Source organism: Grampus griseus (genome assembly GCF_964374135.1).
Source record: "Grampus griseus genome assembly, chromosome: 12".
In the NCBI taxonomy this organism is placed as follows: domain Eukaryota; kingdom Metazoa; phylum Chordata; class Mammalia; order Artiodactyla; family Delphinidae; genus Grampus; species Grampus griseus.
The window spans coordinates 61,877,623-61,899,900 of NC_139006.1; the positions used below are offsets into that span (position 1 = coordinate 61,877,623).

A 22,278-nucleotide genomic window follows, 5' to 3' on the forward strand; every position below is an offset into this window, starting at 1 on the left:
GAGTAGCCCCCACTCACCTCAACCAAAGAAAGCCCGCCTGCAGCAACGATGATCCAACGCAGCCAAAAATTAATTAATTAATATAAATAAATAAAAGGAAATAGGTTTAAAAAAAAAAGTATAACAAGCACAAATTCGAATAGAGTGGTTGCCAATCCTGAGACGAATTGTCCAGAATCAAAAGTCTCATTCGAGAGTGGGCTAGGGCTCAATTTTTCCTCTACAAGCAACTAGTTTCATGACAGTAGGGACTTTACTTTCTCATTTGAAGTAAAAGGGAAATGATGAAAATAACTTTCTATACCAACCCAATGAAATCAGGGCGGGACTTTTGTTCCTCCTACAGATTTTTTGGTGATATTGAGATTTTTGTGATATGTAGAGAATTTGGCGGGGGTGGGGGGATGTCGGGTATTTTGTGATAGTGGAGACTATTAACGTTGCCTTCACTTGCGGCTGTACTAAGAAGGATCTTTCAGCTTCATCCACCAAATCCTGGTTTACACAAAACCTTAATTTGGGTGGGGCATATGAATATGGGTTATAACAGTCATCTCCTAAAACAGCTTGCAAATACTATATGGCCATCAATCCCTTTCTCTAATATTCTACTTTCTTTTCAAGATGAGCCATGGATACATACAACAGTCCTCCTGGAAATTAGGTGTAGGAACAGGTAAAATTTTGGTTTGTAAAAACAAAGTTCAGGAATATTTTGTAAAACTTGTAGTGATGAAAGTGGACAAAGGGCAAAAAGATAACTTTCCCCACCACTTATCTGGAATTTAGTTAATGAGCAGATACATATTTAACCAAAACAAACAAAAAAAGAATAAGAAAGCCATACGGTATGGTGCTGGCTAGTTAGTTGAATTTCGTTGAAAAGTTTAATCATTTAAAATAGGCATATGACTTAGGAAAAAGATATTTGGTGCTAAGTTATCCACAATTTGATGTTAAACCACATATCACAGAAAGTTAAGTACATGGTCTACGTTTCCTAATGTAACAGTATACTACAGGAGGTTGTGGACAGCAGCATGGTATAACCTGAGGAGACTGAAACACCCAATAGGAGTCAGAACACTGTGGTCAGATTCCAGCTCTACCACCTCATCTTGGTCAAGTCATATACTCCGAGTGTGTGGTTTTAATGTGAAAATAGGTAAAATAATGTGTGTCCATCTATTTTACAGGATTCCTGTGAGAATGAAACAAAAATAGGAAAACACAGAAAACTATACATTCCCGTAGAAATATAAAGAACCTCTCATGGCGTTACCTACAGAGTGATGGAAGGAGAGAACTTTAGGAAACGCAAGAAATGAATGCAAGAATGGCTGAGTGGCAGTGCCAGTGCCAGCAGTTGTATGCCGTTTTAAAACAGTCTCCAGCACATTTAGAAAGAAAAAACAGCCTGGCTCTAGGCAGCTTTAGTTCTCGTCCTGGAGGTGATACCATGGAGAGCGCAGAGAGCTGCGAGGTGGTAACGGAGGAGAGCCTTGTAGTGCAGAAGCCTTGGACCAGCCTAGTCCAAGGGCTCAGCGCCTGGAGTCCTAGTAAAAACTACAACTCCCAGAAATCCCGGGCCCCAAAGGGGGCGTGCCCAACGGTGTGCGGGCGGGGTCGTCAGAACAAGCGGGGCGCTTGTCCCGCGAGAAGCTGCTCGAGAAGTGGCGGGAGTGGCGGCTATGGAAGCGCTGGAGGAGAAAGAGGCGCAGGTGATGGGGCGGGAACGGGGCTTTGCGGCATCCCGGAAACCGCGTCTTTGATACACCCACCCTGCCGGCGGATCTCCTGGGCACGCCACTTTTACTTTGTTCCTCTGCTGGTCTATATCTAGACCCGCCTTCAAGATTTGCGAGCCTCCCCGCCCCACCCTCCTTAGACCATTGCCCCCCACCCCCACCCTTGGAAAGGGAGTTTCCATTCCTTCCCGGCCTTGCCTGCCAGGATTCGGGCTTGGAGAGGGGTTGAGGAGAGCCCCCTGGTACGAAACCTACCCCTGGAGACTGGAGGGGGACTTCTGAACCCAAAGTCAACTTCCAGCCAAGCCTAGCCGTTCACTGCTGCTTCCTACCAGAATTTTCACACCAGACCTGCTTCAGTGTCTCGCATCCCAGCGCTAGGAGTTTCCGGGCATTGCGAGTCTTGTGGTGTGTTGAGGACAACCCTTTTTTCAGACTTTGCAACTGTAATAATGCCTTAGCACCTGCATATTGAGCTTTAAAGTTATTCGAGTGATGTAAAATATTAGCCTATACTGCTTTCGTAGCTTTGGGAAAGGATAGATTGTTTTCTGGTAGTTTTATCTATTGTGCTTGCTCACTTTTTATTTCCTGACATCTGATATCTCTCTCCCTAAAGACAAATTAGGATGTGAAGTAAGTAGGATGCCAGAATATTCATGGAAAGCATTTCCTTTGCTACTCATCACTTCTTGGCCATATTTTCTTCGTGCTGTTGCAAAAAACAAGGCTTACAAAATTTGTATCCCTTGTAATGGTTAGGTTGCTGCCTGGTTGAAAAAAATATTTGGAGATCATCCCATTCCACAATATGAGGTGAATCCGCGGACAACGCAGATTTTGCATCACCTTTCAGAACGCAACAGGGTCCGGGACAGGGATGTCTACCTGGTAATAGAGGACTTGAAACAAAAAGCAAGGGAATATGAATCAGAAGGTGAGATTAATTCCAGAGTGTTGAATGAGATAATAACTAGGGGTAACTAAATTGTTTAACACTGAAGTATACAAGATTGATTTAGTGTAGACTACTTGCCAGTTTTGCTTCTTTATTTTACCCAGATTTGTCTTACACTGTGTTGTTATAGAAACTGTCATAAATTTCATTATAGTATATATTTTATTGATACTCTGATGGTGAAACAGTAACCCCTAAAAGATAAGAGTCTAAACTTATTAGCCTAACATATACGATACCTGTGGTTTTTCACTTACATATCTTTTGGTTTCTTTTCAGTCTCCATGCTTTAGTTATAATGAGCCATCATGACACCTGAGGTGGCAGCCATGAACTGTGACTTGAACAAATCACTCTGTTGCCATGTATTCATGGGACTGCATGAGAATTTTCTGCTGTGCATTATGTAGTTTAAAAAAGTGTATTCAGGGCTTCCCTGGTGGTGCAGTGGTTGGGAGTCCACCTGCCGATGCAGGGGACTCGGGTTCGTGCCCTGGTCCGGGAGGATCCCACATGCCGCGAAGCGGCTGGGCGCGTGAGCCATGGCCGCTGAGCCTGCGCGTCCAGAGCCTGTGCTCTGCAGCGGGAGAGGCCACAACGTTGAGAGGCCCGCGTACCGCAAAAAAAAAAAAAAAAAAAGTGTATTCAACACATCCATTGTCTTTATAACACAAACCACAAAAATAAAGATTGGGAATATACAAAAGAGGAAAGAAGTGAGATCTACGTTTGCCTACACTTAAGCAGGTGTATGGCATATGTTACATATGTTGTTTTGAATGTAGAGCAGTTTATATTGTAAATCTATTGCATATGTGCTTTTTTCCAGTTTTCAACATTAATATGCAGTAAAGTGACTTTTTGTTTGGTGTACTGTTTTAACACACATGGATTCTGAGAACCACCCCCACAGCTAAGATGCAGAACAGTTCTGTCACCCCCAAACACCTCCCCTGTGATGCTCCTTTGTAGTCTTACTCTCCCGTATGCCTTTAAACTTGTTTAAATTTTAAATGATTTTATTTTAGTAGTTATTAAAATAAAGTATGGAGAAAGGGGCTTTGAGTCCAGAAAAATCTTATTTTGCAAGAGCTTTCTTTTTGTCTATACTATTATGTAATGAAAATTCGAATGATTTTAAAAGTAAGATTATTCATGGCTGTCCTTGAGTACTTTTTTTTTTCCCTTGAGTACTTTTTAGGGTGGCATATATTAAGTAGCAAATGTTTCTAGTAATACATACAAAATTTTGACACAATTTTCTGTACTAAAGTATCCAGAAGAGCCCTGCCACCATTGATATCTTAACTCTACACTTCATGTACTTTATTTTTTTCTTAAAATATTTATTTATTTAGGTTGCAATGGGTCTTAGTTGTGGCATGTGGGCTCTTAGTTGCGGAATGCAGACTTCTTAGTTGAGACATACTCTTAGTTGTCGCACACATGTGGGATCTAGTTCCTTGACCAGGGATTGAACCTGGGCCCCCTGCATTGGGAGCGCAGATTCTTACCCACTGGACCACTAGAGAAGTCCCCATGTACTTTATTTATTTATTTATTTATTTATTTTTTGCTGCGTTGGGTCTTCGTTGCTGCGGGTAGGCTTTCTCTAGTTGCGTCGAGCGGGGGCTATTCTTCGTTGCAGTGTGTGGGCTTCTCATTGCTGTGGCTTCTCTTATTGCGGAGCAACAAGCGGCTCCGAGCGCAGGCTCAGTAGTTGTGGCTGGCGGGCTCTAGAGCGCAGCCTCAGTAGTTGTGGCACACGGGCTTAGTTGCTCCGCGGTATGTTGACCTTCCTGGGCCAGGGCTCAAACCTGTGTCCCCTGCATTGGTGGGAGGATTCTTAACCACTGTGCCACCAGGGAAGTCCAACCCCCCACGTACTTTATTTTTTCATTTTTTTTAAGATATTAAGATTATTTTTATTATTTAAAAAATTTTTTTTATTTTTGGCTGCATTGGGTCTTTGTTTCTGAGTGCTGGCTTTCTCTAGTTGCGGCGAGCGGGGGCTACTCTTCGTTGTGGTGTGTGGGCCTCTCATTGCGGTGGCTTCTCTTGTTGAGGAGCACGGCCTCTAGGCACACGGGCTTCAGTAGTTGTGGCATGCAGGCTTCAGTAGTTGTGGCTCACGGAGCACAGGCTCAGTAGTTGTGGCGCACGGGCTTAGTTGCTCTGAGGCATGTGGGACCTTCCTGGACCAGGGATTGAACCCGTGTCCCCTGCATCGGCAGGCGGATTCTTAACCACTGCGCCACCAGGGAAGTATCCCGCACCACGTCCTTTAATTGTTACTCCTCTTTTCTAAGTTTTTCCTCCTTTTAGACAGCGAAACTGTCAAGCAGAGAACAGAAAATTTATGGAACCTTGTAACAAATATAGATTCATATACACTGTTAAGGAACTCCTGCTTCCAGAGTTTCTAAATTTTGAGTAGTGATACTATATAGCCCCCAGAACTTGAATGACTTTTGAGCAAAAGATCATTTCTTTGATTTAGTTTTTATTTCTGCACAGTACAGTTCTTTGCAGCACGTAAGATTGGAACGTTTTGGAAATATTTTCAGGAATTGGGAAAGGATGTAAAAGTTTTGTATGAAGACTTTTTTTTTTTTCGTTACGCGGGCCTCTTACTGTTGTGGCCTCTTCCGTTGCGGAGCACAGGCTCTAGACGCACAGGCTCAGCGGCCATGGCTCACGGGCCCAGCCGCTCCGCGGCATGTGGGATCTTCTCGGACCAGGGCACGAACCCGTGTCCCCTGCATCGGCAGGCGGACTCTCAACCACTGCGCCACCAGGGAAGCCCTGTATGAAGACTTTTTAATCGTGACAAATACAGATGAAACTATTGAAAACATTCATTCTTTATACTGCCAATTCTTCAGTTGAGGAGGAAAATTAAAAGAAATTTCCCTAGCTAGAACCTCCAATAAAATGTTGAATAGATGTAGACATCTATTAGAGTAGACATCCTTATCTTGTTCCTCATCTTAGAGGGAAAGCATCTAGTCTTTACTGTTGAGCACAATGTGAGTTGTGGGTTTTTTGTAGATGCCCTTTTTCCAGTTGAGGAAGTTTCTTTCTATTCCTACTTTGTTGAGTGTCCATATCATGAAAGGGTGCTGGATTTTGTCAGATGCTTTTTCTGTCTATTGAGATGATCATATGACTTTAGTTTTTTATTCTGTCGATATGATGTGTTACATGAATTGGCTTTCAGACGTTAATCCAACATTTATCCATAAGATAAATCCACGTCCTCATGGTGTATAATTTTTTAATAGGTTGCTGGATTCAATTGCTAGTATTTTGTTGAGAATTTTTGCATCCATATTTATAACAGATAGTGGTCCGTAGTTTTCTTTCCTTTTAATATGTCTTTTTCTGGTTTTAGTGTCAGGATAATATTGGCCTCACAGAAACAGTTGAGAAGTATTTCCTCCTTCCTATTTTTTGGAATAGTTGAAGAATTGGTGTTAATTCTTTATGTAATCTATAGAACTCAATGGTAAAACCATCTGGACCTGAACTTTTTTTGTGGGTAGATTTTGATTACTAATTCAGTCTCTTTGCTTACTGTAGGTCTATTAGATTATCTACTTGTTCTTGAATTAGATTCAGTAGTTAGTGTCCTTTTTGGAATTTGTCCATTTCATCTAAGTTATCTAAATTTCTGGGTACAATTGTTCATAGTATTCCTTTATAATCCTTTTTATTAAGTAGGTAGATCAGTGGAATGTACTGTCTTCTGATGCTAGTAATTTGAGTCTTTTTTCTTCTTAGTCAATCTAGGTGAAAGTTATAGCACAGGAAAGTCTGCTCAATATATATATATATATATATATATATATATTTAAGGAAATGACAGTCACCTGATATTCATAGTGGTGTGCTTTATAGTTTATTTTATTGCCATTGTTTTAATTTTTTTAATATTTATTTATTTATTTGGTCATGTTGAGTCTTAGTTGCGACTTGCCGGCTCCTTAGTTGTGGCATGCAAACTCTTAGTTGCAGCATGCATGTAGGATCTAGTTCCCCAGTCAGGGATCGAACCCAGGCCCCCTCATTGGGAGCATGGAGTCTTAACCACTGTGCCATCAGGGAAGTCCCTCTGCTCAATATTCTGTAATAACCTAAATGGGAAAAGAATTTGAAAAAGAATAGGTACTCTATGTGTATAACTGAATCACTTTGCTGTACATCTGAAACTAACACAACATTGTTAATCAACTATATTCCAATACAAAAAAAATTTTTGTTTTTAAATCTAGGTGAAGGTTTTTCAAGTATGTTGAGCTTTTCAAAGAACTAGCCTTTGGTTTTAATGATTTTTTTCTTCTTTTTTAATCTATTTTATTAACTTTCACTCTGTTCTTTATTATTTCTTTCATTTGGCTTGCTTTAGGTTTAGTCTGCTCTTCTTTTGTAAATGTTTTAAGCTTAGGCTATTGATTTGAGATCTTTCTTCTTTTTTAACCTAGGAATTTACAAGTATAAATTTCCCTCTAAGCACTGGTTTAGGTGCATCCCCTAAGTTTTGGTATGTTATGTCTTCATTTTCATTCACCTCAAAGGATTTGATTTCTTTTTGACCCATTGGTTATTGGGAGTATGTTGTTTAATTCCACATATTTATGAGTTTCCCAAATTTCTTTCTAATTTCATTCCATTGTAATGGGGGAATACTTTGTATTATATGACGGTATTATCATTATAAAATGTCCCTGTTTATCTCTAGTAACATTTTTTGTTAAAAAGTCTATTTTATCTGATATTAGTATAGCCACTTCAGCTTTCTTGTGGTTGCTGTTCGCATTATATATCTTTTTCCATCCTTTATTTTCATTGCACGTTGCTCTATTGCACTTCACAAATATTGAGGGGTCTTTTTTTACAAATTGAAGTTTTGTGGCAACCCTGTGTTGAGCAAATCTATCATTTTTCCAATAGCATTTGCCCACTTCATATCTCTTACATTTTGGTAATTCTCACAATATTTCAGACTTTTCCATTTCTCTCTCCCTCTCCTTGGGCCTCCATATTCCCTGAAACATAACAAATTGAAAATAGTCCTATTAATAACCCTACAGTGGCCTCTAAGTGTTCAGGTGAAAGGAAGTCACATGCCTCTCACTTTAAATCAAAAGCTAGAAATGATGAAGCTTAGTGAGGAAGGCATGTTGGAAACTGAAACAGGCTGAAAGCTAGGGCTCTTATGCCAGACAGTTAGCCAAGTTGTGAATGCAAAAGAAAAGTTCTTGAAGGATATTAAAAGTGCTACTCCAGTGAGTCATTTCCACTTTCAAGTCATTCTTTAATAAATACATTTCATAAGGCTATAGCTGGCATAGATAGTGATTCCTCTAATGGATCTGGGCAAAGTAAATTGAAAACCTCTGGAAAGAATTCACCATTCTAGATGCCACTGAAAACATTTGTGATTCGTGAGAAGAGGTGAAAATATCAGCATTAGCAGGAGTTTGGAAGAAGTTGATTCCAGCCCTCATGAATGACTTTGAGGGGTTCAAGACTCCAGTGGAGGAAGTAACTGCAGGTGTGGTGGCAATAGCAAGAGAACTAGACTTAGAAGTGCAGCCTAAAGATGTGACTGAATTGCTGCCATCTCATGATAAGACTTTCATGGATGAGGAGTTGCTTCTGATGGATGAGCGAAGAAAGTGGTTTCTTGAGAAGGAATCTACTCTGGTAAAGATGCTGTGATGATCGTTGAAATGACAACAAAAGATTTAGTATATTACATAACTTACTTGATTAAAGCAGTGGCAGGGTTTCAGAGGATTGAGTCCAGTTTTGAAAGAAGTTCTTGGGTAGAATGCTGTCAAACAGCATTGCATGCTACAGGGAAATCATCTGTGAAAGGAAAAGTCACATCAATGTGGCGAACTCTGTTGTCCTATTTTAAGAAATTGCCACAGAATTGCCCAGCCTTCAGCAACCATCACCTTGATCAGTCAGCAGCCATCAACATCGAGGCAAGACCCTCCACCAGCAGAAAGATTATAACTCACTGAAGACTCAGATATGGTTATCATTTTTTAGCAATAAGGTATTTTTAAATTAAGGTATGTACATTGTTTTTAGGCATAATGCTATTGCACACTTAGTAGACTACAGTATAATATAAACATAACTTTTATATGTCCTGGGAAACCAAAAAATTCACATGACTCTTTATTGCAATATTTGCTTTATTGCAGTGTTCTGGAACCCCAGTATCTCTGAGTTATGCCTGAATTTGTATCTCTGAGTGTGAAGTGTGTCTCCTATAGACAGCATGTAGTGGGATCCTGTTGTTTTTTTCAGTCTTATAATCTCTGCCTTTGGGTTGGATTGTTTAATGCATTCCCATTTAATGTTATTATTGATATAGTTGTATTTATATCTGCTAATTTACTTTTCATTTTCTATATATTACATCTTTTTTTGTTTCGCTATTTTTCCCTTATCGCTTTCTTTTGCATTAAGTAAATATTTTCTAACGTAACATTTAAATTTCTAAAGTGATTTTTAACTTCTTTTTTTTCAGTTCTTTTTAGTGTTGCTCTGAGGTTTGCAAATAAATCTTACCAGCTCAGCTTCATATTTGTACTAGCTTAATTCCAGTGAGATAGAGAAATGTTGCTCCTATGTAGCTCTGTTCCTCTTTTCCCCACTTTTGTGGTATTATTGTTACACATATTACGTCTAATAATATTATGGACTCAACAGTATACTGTTATATTATTACTTAACCATCTGTAGTCATTTCCTTAGCCCTTTACACCTTTACTACCACCACATCCTTTGTGCTGATACATTTCTATAACCCAACAATACCTTATATAAGTATTATTTTATCCAATTGCTTTTTAAGTCAGTTAAGAGAAAAATGAAGGAAAAAATGCATTTATGCTCTTTATAATTCTGCATTTACCTTTAAGGTCTGGTGACAATGAAATTCTCTCAGTTTTTGTCTATCTGGGAGTCTTCATTTTGCATTTATTTTTGAAAGAAAGCTTTGCTACGTGTAGGATTCTTGCTTGACAGTTTGCTCTTTGAGCACTTTGAATATGTTATCCTGTTGCCGTTTGGTCTCCATTGTTTCTGTCAAGAAGTTGACTGTTAATCTTACTGAGGTTTCCTAGTATATGTCATTTTTCTTTTGCTGTTTTCAAGATTTTCTCCTTGTCTTTTTTTTTAAAATAAATTTATTTATTTATTTATTTTTGGCTGTGTTGGCTCTTTGTTGCTGCGCACGGGCTTTCTCTAGTTGCGGTGAGCAGGGGCTAGTCTTCGTTGCAGTGCACGGGCTTCTTATTGCGGTGGCTTCTCTTGTTGCGGAGCATGGGCACTACGCGTGCAGGCTTCAGTAGTTGTGGCACACGGGCTCAGTAGTTGTGGCTCGCAGGCTCTAGAGTGCAGGCTCAGTAGTTGTGGCACACGAGCTTAGTTGCTCCGTGACATGTGGGATCTTCCCGGACCAGGGCTCGAACCCTGCATTTGCAGGCAGATTCTTAACCACTATGCCACCAGGGAAGCCCCCTCACTGAATTTTAATAGATTTTCTTGAACAGCTGTTTCTTCATTTGCTGTTTGTCCTTAGGAGCATTTCCAGAAACTTTAAATGGTTGTGTTTTGTTTTGGGGGGTATATCTTTGTTTTGCTTTTTGGTTGTTTTTTTTACAATTTTCACCAGTTTCACTGGAGTGTAGGTGAGCAGAGCTCCTCACACTGTTATGTTGGAAGTCAGACTCCTGGTGGATTGATTTTTGGCAAAGATGACAAGACAATTTAATGGAGGAAAGAATAGCCTTTTCAGTGAACAGTGCTGGGATAGGTGGATATCCACATGTACAAGAATGAAATTGGACCCTGCCTCATAACATATATAAGAATTAACTCAAAATGAATGAAAAACCTAAAAGTAAGAGCTGAATCTAAAGCTCAGAAGACAGCATATGTGTATATCTTCATAACTTTGGATTTGGCAATGGTTTCTTAGCTATGATACCAAAAACACAAGCAACAAAAGAAAAGTAGGTAAATTGGACATCATCAGAATTAAAAGCTTTTGTCCTCAAAGGATACCATCAAGTAGATGAAAAGACAGCCCACAGAGTGGGAGAAAATATTTGCAAATTGTATATCTGATAAGGGACTTATATCTACAATAAATGAAGAATTCTTACAACTGAATAATAAAGAGACAACCCAGTTAAAAATGGATAAGGGAGGGCTTCCCCGGTGGCGCAGTGGTTGAGAGTCCACCTGCTAACGCAGAAGACACGGGTTCGTGCCCCGGTCCGGGAAGATCCCACGGGCCGCAGAGCGGCTGGGCCCCTGAGCCATGGCCGCTGAGCCTGCGCGACTGGAGCCTGTGCTCCGCAACGGGAGAGACCACAACAGTGAGAGGCCCACATACCGCCAAAAAAAAAAAAAAAAAATGGATAAGGGAGAGAATTCCCTGGCAGTCCAGTGGTTAGGACCCCACGCTTCCACTGCAGGGGCCCAGGTTCTATCCCTGGTCAAGGAACTAGGATCCCATAAGCTGCGGCCAAAAAGAAAGGTTAAGGGATATGAATATACATTTCTCCCAAGAAGATATACAAATGGCCAGCAAGCACAGCATCATTAGCCATCAGGGAAATGCAAATCAAAACCACATTGCACTTCACACCTACAAGGATGGCTATAATCAAAAAGACAAGGTCTTGGATTATCATTTTACCGATCATTATTCAGTTCTATGAATGATCACTGTGCAAAAAAAATAAATAATACAGCTGTTGGTGAAGATGACACTGTGGAGAAATTGGAACCTTCATACGTTTCTGACAGGAATGTAAAAATCAGTAGCTTTGGAAAACAGTCTAGCAGTTCTTCAAATAGTTAAACATAGAGTTACCATATGACCAGCAGTTCCACTCCTAGTTATATACCCAAGAGAAATGGAAACATATGTTTATGTAAAAACCCATACGTGAGTGTTTATAGCAGCATTATTCATAATAGCCAAAATGTGGGAGCAATCCAAATGTTCATCAATGGATGAATGGATAAATAAAATATGGTAAATCTATACAATGGAATATTATTCTTCCATAAAAAAGGATGAAGTACTGACTGATACCTGATACAGAACGGATGAACCTTGAAGCCGTTATGCTAAGTGAGAGAAACCAGTCACAGAGGATCACATATTATATGATAACATTTATATGAAATGTCCAAATTAGGCAAATGAATAGAGACAGAATGTAGGTTAGTGGTTGCTAGGGCTTCATGGGTTGGGTAGCTGGAAAATAATGACTGAGGAGTGTGGGATTTCTTTTTGGGGTGATGAAAATGTTCTAAAATACTTTAGGTGAGTGGATTATATGTTATGTGAAAGATTACAATAAAGCTGTTAAAAATTAAAGCAAAACAAAGATCTTAGTCACCATAAAACTCTTACATCTTTTCAGCTAAGCATCTTCAAGACCTTCTCCTGGAGAGTGTGAATTTTTCCCCTGCCAATCTCTCTAGCACTGGTTCCAGGTATCTGAATGCTTTGGTTGACAGTGCTGTGGCCCTTGAAACAAAGGATACCTCACTAGCTAGGTAATTCTTGTGACAATTTTAATTTCTGCAGTCATATACACTGTAAGGTCTTGACCTAAGGAGCTTTTGTTTCTCAGGGTAATTCTGTATAGGAAATTAGCAGTGTATGCAGAAATACTGAATTTAGTTAACTCCTTATCATTGCTAGTGAGTATGTATAATTACTTCAGATAAACTTGGTATTGGTTAAATTTTAGTGTTTTCTTCTTTCAGGATTAGGTTTGTGAAGGCTGGTTCTCATGTATATTTGAAAAGGGATTAGGTATCACATCACTCCCTGTAAACAGTAAAAAGAGCAGTAGGCTAAATCATCTGTTGAGCATAGAGTAGTGATTTTTGGTTATGTCCCTACCCTATTGGATAGAGTAGGTTAAAGACCTTCAGTTCTTTGTGACAGGCATTTCACCTATATAATGACATTATCCTTCTAACAACCTTAAGAGGAAACTGAAGCTCAGGAGAGGTGAGTTAAATAATTTCTCTGAGCTAGTAAATGGCAGGGTTGGGATTCAAACCCGGTCTGACTCAAAAGTCCATAGGACTATCACTGTTGGCTGCATCTTAGCTAGGACTACTGCTACAACTTATAATCAGAGAATTATATGGCCATTCTGCTTAACTGCTAATATAAGAGCTTGGAATATATACAAATATATAAATATATATATATACACACACTTAAATAGTAGAGTTTTAGATATAAGATCATGTGGGCCGTATGGCAGCAGAAATCTAGACTTGAATTAAGTCAATTCAGCAGTCAAGTCAATTCACCAAATACTAATGATATCCTAGGCATATAATCTATATAACTCTTTATGTAACTACCTGTCTCCCTCTCCCTTCCTCCCTCCCTATATATATGTGTGTGTGTATATATATATATATATGTTTGTGTGTGTGTGTGTATATATATATATGTATAGCTATACATATAGGCACTGGGGAAGCAGAAATGAATAGAATAATGAGTGCCAGCAAGTACGGTCTCTGCTCATGGTAAATTAACGGAGATGGACATGTAAAACTATAACAGAGTATGACAGCTGCAATACTACAGTAATGTACAAGCTGTAGCTAGGAAGCACAGAGGAAGGAGTAGTAAATTCCAGAATGGGAGTAAATCTTATTTGAGTTTTGAAGGACAAATGGAAATTCGCCAGCTGAAGAAGGTTATTCCAGACAGTGAGAACAGCGTGTAAAATAGTATAGAGGTATGAAACAGCATGGTTAAAGAAGAATCCACAGAGAAATAAAATCAGTTTTAGAAATGAGGAATAATTGTAATTATTGTCTTTAATGTCCATTTACGTGACTAGATTCTTCTTTTAGTTTTATCCCCGCAGTGAATGATTTGACCTCTGATCTTTTTTGCACCAAATCCAAAAACGAAGAAATCAAGCTTGAATTGGCAAAACTTGAGAAAAATCTAACTGCAACTTTAGTATTAGAAAAATGTCTACAAGAGTAAGTAATTGAGTTGGAAGTGGTGACAATTTTTATTATAAAGGCAGTAACAGGACATTAGTTTGGGCCATAGATATGATTTAAAACAACACATTAGGAAATGGGAAGATAAAATGTTTTTTTAAGTAGAAAATGACTTGGGTGAAGGTAGGAGTGGTTGAGTACATATTTTTACCTGTTACTTTATACAGTTTCTTTTTTCTCTCTGTTTTACAAATAACCTGTTTATAATTTTCAAAATGTATGTGAATTTTTTTTTTTTACTTATAAACTATGGTGCAACTTAAAGTCATGTTATATTTTGTTGCCCTTTCTTACTAGAGCTCTGGTATCCCTCTTGATGCTTTGGACCTTCTTTAGGTTCCTGTAGCCCCAGAGATTAGATGCTGGGGATCAGGAGTATGTGTATGCACAAGTAATTTACTGGTGTGTAAATTTATCCAACAAATATTGACTATGTATATGCAAAGCACTGTGTCATGTCACATTTAGGAGAGAGGCCTTTGGGACCTCCATAATTCAAATTGACTTTAGGATCTGTTAAGTCACTTTTTTGAGCAGCAGATCTACTTTCTCCAAGAATAATTGGCATAAATTAATCTTGAAATTATTTAGTATTCCTTGAGGAAAATCCCAGATGGCAACATGGAGGGAAAGATGACCTAGAAGGGTGCTTGGTAGCCAGTCTGGGATATAAAATTTATGGTAGAAAATCCAGCAAGATATCTTGCTGTTATCTCCTCTTGATACTCTTGACTAATCCAGAGTTGAATTGAAAAAGTGGTAGAGCTTCCTCTTTATAATAATTTCACTGAGAAGAAAATGTTCTCAACTTCATTTTTTAAAGGGATCTCAAGAAGGCAGAGTTGCATCTGTCTATGGAAAGGACCAAAGTTGACAATCGTCTTCAGAACATGGACTTCCTAAAAGCCAAGTCAGAGGAGTTCAGGTCTGGAATTAGAGCTGCAGAGGTTTGTATGAAGGACTGAATATATTTAGCTCGCTTCAGACTTATTTTCAACTTTCATCCTCAGAAATAGGCAGTATTGTTATTTCCTTTTTACGACCAGGGAACTGCGTTGAAGGCGGGTAACTTGCCCAAGGTTACACAGCTACTTAACAGCAGATCCCAATTCAAATGCAGGCTGCCAGGCCCGGAAGCTCAGACTCTTAAGCACTGCCCCCATCTTGTCACAAATCTCTGTCTGAAATGACTCGCATGCAACATAAAAGTGCTTAGGAGCAGGTGTAGTCCTTCATCTATGATTTATAGCTTCTCTTTACTGTGTTATATACTGAAAATATTTCATGAGGGTCACTTGCAAAATAATTTTTTAAACTGAACTCCCTGTTTTTGTAATTGTAGGAGCAACTTTCAGCCAGAGGAATGGATGCTTCCCTGTCTCATCAGTCACTGGTAGCACTTTCAGAGGTACGCTTACTTTAACCCAATTTAACTTTCTTTAAAATGTTAGTGCACAATCTACTTTTCCATTTGTTTCTGTTTATAGAGCTTTATTCACTATTGACCTGATTTATTTTCCTTTACTGCTGTACTTTATGTTCACCAGTATTTATATCTTTATTACTTGTTTATCTATATATCTTCTTCCATTTGTTTGGTTTCCTTTATTTATTACTATATGCTAGAAACTCTTTGCTGGAGTCAGTTATATGTTATTGATTTATTTATTGAATGAATGTATCGAGGGACTATGTGCTAACCACCTAGGTCCTCCTCTTTATTCTCTTTCAGTAAAACACAGGTCCCATACTCCTGTAGAATGCAATTCTGGGGTTTTAGATTGTATAAGGGTTTTATCTTTCATGGGAAGAGGGAGAAATGAAAGGTTTTGTTTTACTTTTTTTTCTTAAGATTTTTTTGTAGTTTGATTTTTGGAATTTAAAATTGGCAATTCATAAGTATGTATTTGAGACTCTTAATTATTCCCTGATGTTCTGATTCCTCTTAATTACATTGTTTTGTATTCCTAGGCAGCATACTTAAATCTTATTCTTAATAAATGGGAGTATAACTTTCCTATTTTAGCATCTTCTAAGGATTGTTTCCATTTGTTATCCATTTATCTTTGAAACTCTTTATTTGATACATTATTTAAACTATCCTAATGTTAATGCTTTGTCATGTTTTATTTCAGAAATAGACAGTGTTTAGTTGCATTGTGAATATCTCTATTACTCTGTGTTTTTTTCACCCCCAGAAATTGGCAGAACTAAAACGACAGACTATACCTTTGAAGAAAAAATTGGAGTCCTATTTAGATTTAATGCCGGTAATTATTTTTATGAAACAAACAAACAAAAATGTTCCTCTTTTCCACCTTTCCCCAAGGGCACTAAATGATCATGAAAATACTGGGTCCATGTTTGAGGATTTAAAATCTATGCTGAGGGACTTCCCTGGTGGTCCAGTGGCTAAGACTCCATGCTCCCAATGCAGGGGGCCCGGGTTCGATCCCTGGTCAGAGAACTAGATCCCACAAGCCTCAACTAAGAGTTCGCATTCTGCAACTAAAGATCCCACATGCCACAACTAAGACCCGGTGCGGCCAAATAAATATTTAAAAAATAAATAAATAAAGTCTGTGCTGAATTTTTGTATTGTATGTACATTGGATATACTTTCTACAACATTTTTTGCCTTTTGAAAAGGATTGTTACATTCTTTTTCCCCTTGCATCCTAGCTGAGGCAACATAACCTTTCTTATTTTATTTTCCTTTAAAAGAATCCATCTCTTGCTCAGGTGAAAATTGAAGAAGCAAAGCGAGAATTAGTAAGTAGTTCCATTTTTTCCTTCCGATTTTTAAAAAATAAATGCTGACATAGCTAAAGCTCCCTTTCTCTTCCTTCTTTCCTTTCTACTCAGAGGTGAGCCACAGTCCCAGACTTGCTGTGTATCATTACCATGCATCTTTTAATACTTTTATGGCATATACGTATCTTTTTTTTTCATAAAAAATACATAGTGGTCTTCTAAAATTTTGTATAGATTTTCCTGGATGGAAAAGGAGGGTTGAGAGACATAGAATATTCTAGGCAGAAGGCATTAACAAAAGCATAAGAACTGAAAAATGGAGGACTTTTTCAAGCTTCAGCAAGTGAAGCAGTCCAGCTGCTTAGGAGTATGCAGTGGAAGATTGGGCTGAAGAAGGTCAATTGGTTTATGAGATGAAGGACCTTAAATATAAAGAAGATTGTTCTTGGAGGCTGTAGGGGACCACTGAAAGTTGTTCTGTGTTACCTTGTTTTTTAAGCTAAAGAAAATGTGATAAAGTTATGCTTTTTGATCAGGCCAGTTGTTTAAGAAGATTTTTCTGGAATCAGTGTATAGGGTGGATTAGAGGAGGGAAAAAGAAAATTGCAGAAACTAGTTGGCCTGTTTAGGCCAGATGAGAAGAAATGAGAACAGTGGCAATGAGTTTGGAAAAGAGTGATGTGAGAGACATTGCAGAAGTATGTTGTTTAAGGAGTAAAAGTTAGAAAAATCTATTCAAGTATCACTGCAATCATTCACCTCTCTAAAGGTTCCCCCCCACCTTTTAATGTTTAATAGCATCAGGAGTCTGAAAACTTTTGGGGTGTGGGAAGTGGGGAGATATAAAAGCAAGGGGAATATCTCAAAGAATATTTAATATTTTGTAATGGTATTTTTAAAAATTTCTGTTTCAATGTTTTTCCTTTTTGCTTCCCGTATTTTAAATAACATTAGAAGTTAGAGCACCTTCTTTATGTCCTTATTTATAATATTTATGCTGTTTCTTTCTTCCTTTAGGATACTGTTGAAGCTGAACTTACAAAGAAAGTAAACATGATGGAACTGTGACCAGAGCCAAATAAATTTCATCTTAACAAAGTAAACTGAATAGGACTTTAAAGCATTATTTCCTCATGGCATTCCTTACACCTTAATTTCTATGTTCTTAGATGAGATAATAATGTCATTATTGATAGAATAGTGGTTTCTGATTGTGTATTAAATTTTTATGCTCAAATACAGTTTTCGTATGAAAAAACATTGGTTTTCTATGCTGTTGGTGGTTAAATGTCCTTCAGTAGTTCTCTTAGGTGAACTGTGACTGTTGTCCTGCAGTCGCTCACTAGGTCAGCTAAGTGAAAGGGAAAGGTTCTGCAACTTCAGTTATGTTTCTCCCACACCCCCGATCAGCTTACCTGCCTACCTCCTAATGTTCATATATGCAGGAATTTGGTTTATGAAAAAGATGACCTTTTAAATCAGTCGTAGAGAGATAGGTAATTCAACACATGGTGCTAGATCTGTACTTCACCCCTTATATCAGGGTAATTTCAAGGGATCAAAGATTTAAATATTTTTTTAAAAAGTTAGTAAAAGAAATCATGGAGGAGTTTTAATGTTTTGATTTTTAAATAATCACAGAGTCAGAAACTTATGACAAATCCAGGAGCCATAAAAAAACGATTGAAATGTTTGAAAATTTTGAAATACCAAAACTTCCTGTATGGCAAAATCTTTCATAAATAAAATCAAACCATGACAAATGTAGTGTAGAGAAGAAGAGAGATTTTTCACTATGTAGCTTTTTGGACTTCAAAAAATTTTGTACCAGGGAATCAAGAAGCAATTAGTTTTTTAAAGATTATCTAATTGACCTTAAAAATTTCCCTCCTCTCCTTTTCCACAAATATATGGCTAAAGACATTTGTATTTCCTTTTTTGGAGACTGTCCATTTCCTTTAGCCATTTAGGTATGGTGGTTTGATCTTTTTCTTAATAGTTTAAGACAGCTCCTGATGTGTTAGCTATATTTGAATTGTAAATATTTTCCACGTTCGTCGTTTGTCTTTTAACTTAATTGCAGTGCTTTTGGTAAGGTAACTTGGTAGGTTGACTGTGGACATAACCACCATAATTCTTCCCATGCCTGTGCACTCACCCTTTGTATTGTGACCTTGCTACTTTTCCATTGAGAGGTGGAGTCTATATCTAGCAAATATTAGAAAAACAGAGGATTAAAAACTGGTTGTGTGGGACTTCCCTAGTAGTCCAGTGTTTAAGAACCACCTTCCAAATTAGGGGATGCGGATTTGGACCCTGGTCGGGGAACTAAGATCCCACATGCCATAGGGCAATTAAGCCTGTGCACCACAACTAGAGAGGAGCCCACACACCACAACAAAGAGCCTGTGCACCACAACTAAGACCCGATGCAGCCAAATAAATAAAATAAAAAACAAAACAAAACTGGTTTTGCATTGGATCTTGCCCTCTCTTACTGCTCTAGAATTCTGAGACTATCATGTGAAGAAGCCTGGACTATTGGAGGATGAGCTGAGACAAGTAATTCCAGCTGAGCCCTGTTCCCACCCCAAGACTAAACAGGCTGCCAACTGCCAAATATGGGAATGAGTCCTTCTTACACTGTCCAGCCCCACTTGAGCCACTAGCAGACTGCAGAGATCAACCACACTGATGCAGGCTAGAAGCCAACAGAGTCAACCCTTAGAATCATGAGAAATAAGAAATGATTGTTGTTTGAAGCTTATTTTAAGTTTGGGGCAGGTTGTTAGCTGCAGTAGCTAGTTGATAAAATAGCTTTTGAAACTTATGTTCAAAGAAAAAGGAGAGCAAAAAATGTACAATATAAGAATCAAAAAAGAGGGACTTCTCTGGTGGTCCAATAGGTAAGGCTCCATGCCAGTGCAGGGGGTCTGGGTTTGATCCCTGGTTGGCGAACTAGATCCTGCATGCGTGCCGCAACTAAGAGTCTGCTTGCCACAAGTAAGAAGTCTACATGCCACAACTAAGACCCGGCACAGCTTAAATAAATAAATAAATAAATAATGAAAGACAGAGGCAAGCCAGATTTGGCTCACAGACTGTATTTGTCAACTCCTGCCCTACAACAGTAGCTATAAAATGAAAACAAAGAGGTATAGCTAATACATCAGTTGTGGAGTTAGCATGGAATCATAAAAAATGCTCAGTCCAAAAGAAGTCAGGAAATGAAAAAAAAGGAAAAGATGAGACAAATAGAAAACAAGATAGTAGATTTACACACAACCATATCAATAATCGCAATAACTGCAAATGATTTAAGTACTCCAATTAAGAAGCAGAGATTGTCAGCTTGAATAAAAAAATCAAGACAGTTAAATGCTGTCCCCAAGCAACCCACTTTAAAGATACAGGTAGACTGGGCTTCCCTGGTGGCGCAGTGGTTGAGAGTCTGCCTGCCGATGCAGGGGACACGGGTTCGTGCCCCGGTCCGGGAAGATCCCATATGCCGCGGAGCGGCTGGGCCTGTGAGTCATGGCCGCTGAGCCTGCGCGTCCAGAGCCTGTGCTCTGCAACGGGAGAGGCCACAACAGTGAGAGGCCCGTGTACCACAAAAAAAAAAAAAAAAAAATACAGGTAGATTAAAAGTAAAATCATGGAAAATATATACAATGTAAATAGTAACTAAAAGTTTACAGTAATATCAAAATAGATGTTAGAACAGGAGATAAAGTTGTACATTTCATAGTGATAAAGAAGCCAAAATCATCCAATGGGGAAAGAATAGTCTTATGGTGCTGGGACAATTAGATGTCCAAATGCAAAAAATAAAGTTGGACCCTTAGCTCACAGTGTATATAGAAACTAAAAATGAATCAAAACCTTCAATATGAGCTAAAACTATAAAACTCTTAGAAGAAAAGTTAGAGACAAGTCACGATCTTGGATATGACAAAGGATTCTTAGATACGAAGCCAAAAGCGCAAGCAACAAAAGAAAAAAATAGTTAAATTGGACTTTATGAAAATTGAAAACGTTTGTGTTTCAAAGGACACCATTAAGAAAGTGAGTAGGCAATCTACAGAATGTGGGGAAATATTTGCAAATCATGTCTGATAAGGGACTTGTACCAGAATCTATAAAAACTCACAACTCAATAATAAAAGACAAATAACCCAATTAAAAATGGGTAAGGGATTTGAATAGACATTTCTCCAGTCTAGATATATATGAATGCCTAATTAGCACATGAAAAGATGCTTGACATTAATTATCAGGGAAATAAAAATCAAAAACTCAGTGAGACACCATCTCATACCCACTAAGATGGATAGAATAAAAGAGACATAATGACAAGTGTTGGTGAGGATGTGGACAAATTGGAACCCTCATACACTAATGGTAGGATGGTAATATGGTACAGTCATTTTGGAAAACAGTTTGGAAGGGTCTCAAATTACTAAATATCGAGTTACCTTCTGACCCAGCAACCCAACTCCCAGCTGTATACCCAAGAGAAGTGAAAACACATGTGCATACAAAAATTTATGCATGAATGTTTGCAGCAGCATTATTCATAACAATGCGAATGGGCAAACAATGTGGTATAGCCATACAATGGAATATTATTTAGTCATAAAAAGGAATGAAATACCCAGACATGATACAACATGGATGAAACTTGAAACCATATGCTAAGGGAAAGAAGCCAGTCACAAAAAATCACTTATTGTAGGATTCCATTCATATGAAATGTCCTGAAATATATAGAGATAGCAAATGATGACTGAAGGATGAGGGATAGGGGGTAATAGCTAAAGGGTACAGAGTTCCTTTTGAAGTAATGGTTGCAAATGTCTGTGAATACATTGAAAACCATTTAATTATATACACTTAATTTTTTTAAAGATAGCTATTATTATTGGCTGCATTTGATCTTTGTTGCTGTGCAGGGACTTTCTCTAGTTACAGCAAGCAGGGGCTACTGTTCATTGCAGTGCACGGGTTTCTCATTGCAGTGGCTTCTCTTGTGGAGCACGGGCTCTAGGCGCGTGGGCTTCAGTAGTTGCAGCACACAGGCTCAGTAGTTGTGGCTCACGGGCTCTAGGGTGTGTGGGCTTCAGTAGTTGTGACACGCAGGTTCTAGGGTGCGCAGGCTTCAGTAGTTGTGGCATACAGGCTTAGTTGCTCCGTGGCACGTGGGATCTTCCCAGACCAGGGCTCGAACCTGTGTCCCCTGCATTGGCAGACGGATTCTTAACCACTGTGCCACCAGGGAAGTTCTATATACACTTTAAGTGGCTGAATTGTGGGGTAAGTGAATTATATCTCAATAAAGCTGCTGAAGAGAAGGTATACAGATTAAAAAGGAAGAAGTAAAACCATTTTTATTCACAAATGGAGTTAGTAAAGTGAGCATCCATGCCAGAAAGGTAGGAAAATAAGAGCAAAATAAACCCAAAGAAACTATCAGGAGGAAATAATGAAGATATGAGCAAAAATTAATAAAACAAAATAAATACAATAGAGAGGATCAACAAAGCGAAGAGTTGGTTCTGTAAAAAAAATAAAGCAAACTAGAAATCTGCCGCGTCATCTACATTTTTTTTTTTTTTTGGCCGCGCCACGCAAAATGTGGGATCTTAGTTCCCCGACCAGGGATCAAACCCGCATCCCCTGCATTGGAAGCGTGGAGTCTTAACCACTGGACCACTAGGGAAGTCA

At 38.5% G+C, this 22,278-nt stretch overlaps 1 protein-coding gene across 1 annotated transcript; it reads left to right on the forward strand.

The window, feature by feature from the left end:
• The first annotated feature begins 1,671 nt into the window (after window positions 1–1,671).
• Window positions 1,672–17,751, forward strand: HAUS1 (HAUS augmin like complex subunit 1). Its single transcript, XM_082667900.1, has 9 exons — window positions 1,672–1,721; window positions 2,511–2,685; window positions 12,174–12,309; window positions 13,642–13,776; window positions 14,624–14,747; window positions 15,143–15,208; window positions 15,999–16,070; window positions 16,525–16,572; window positions 17,572–17,751. Exons 1-9 carry the CDS (start codon window positions 1,692–1,694, stop codon window positions 17,620–17,622), a joined length of 837 nt encoding a protein of 278 aa, XP_082524026.1. The 5' UTR covers window positions 1,672–1,691; the 3' UTR covers window positions 17,623–17,751.
• Window positions 17,752–22,278: the final 4,527 nt, after the last annotated feature.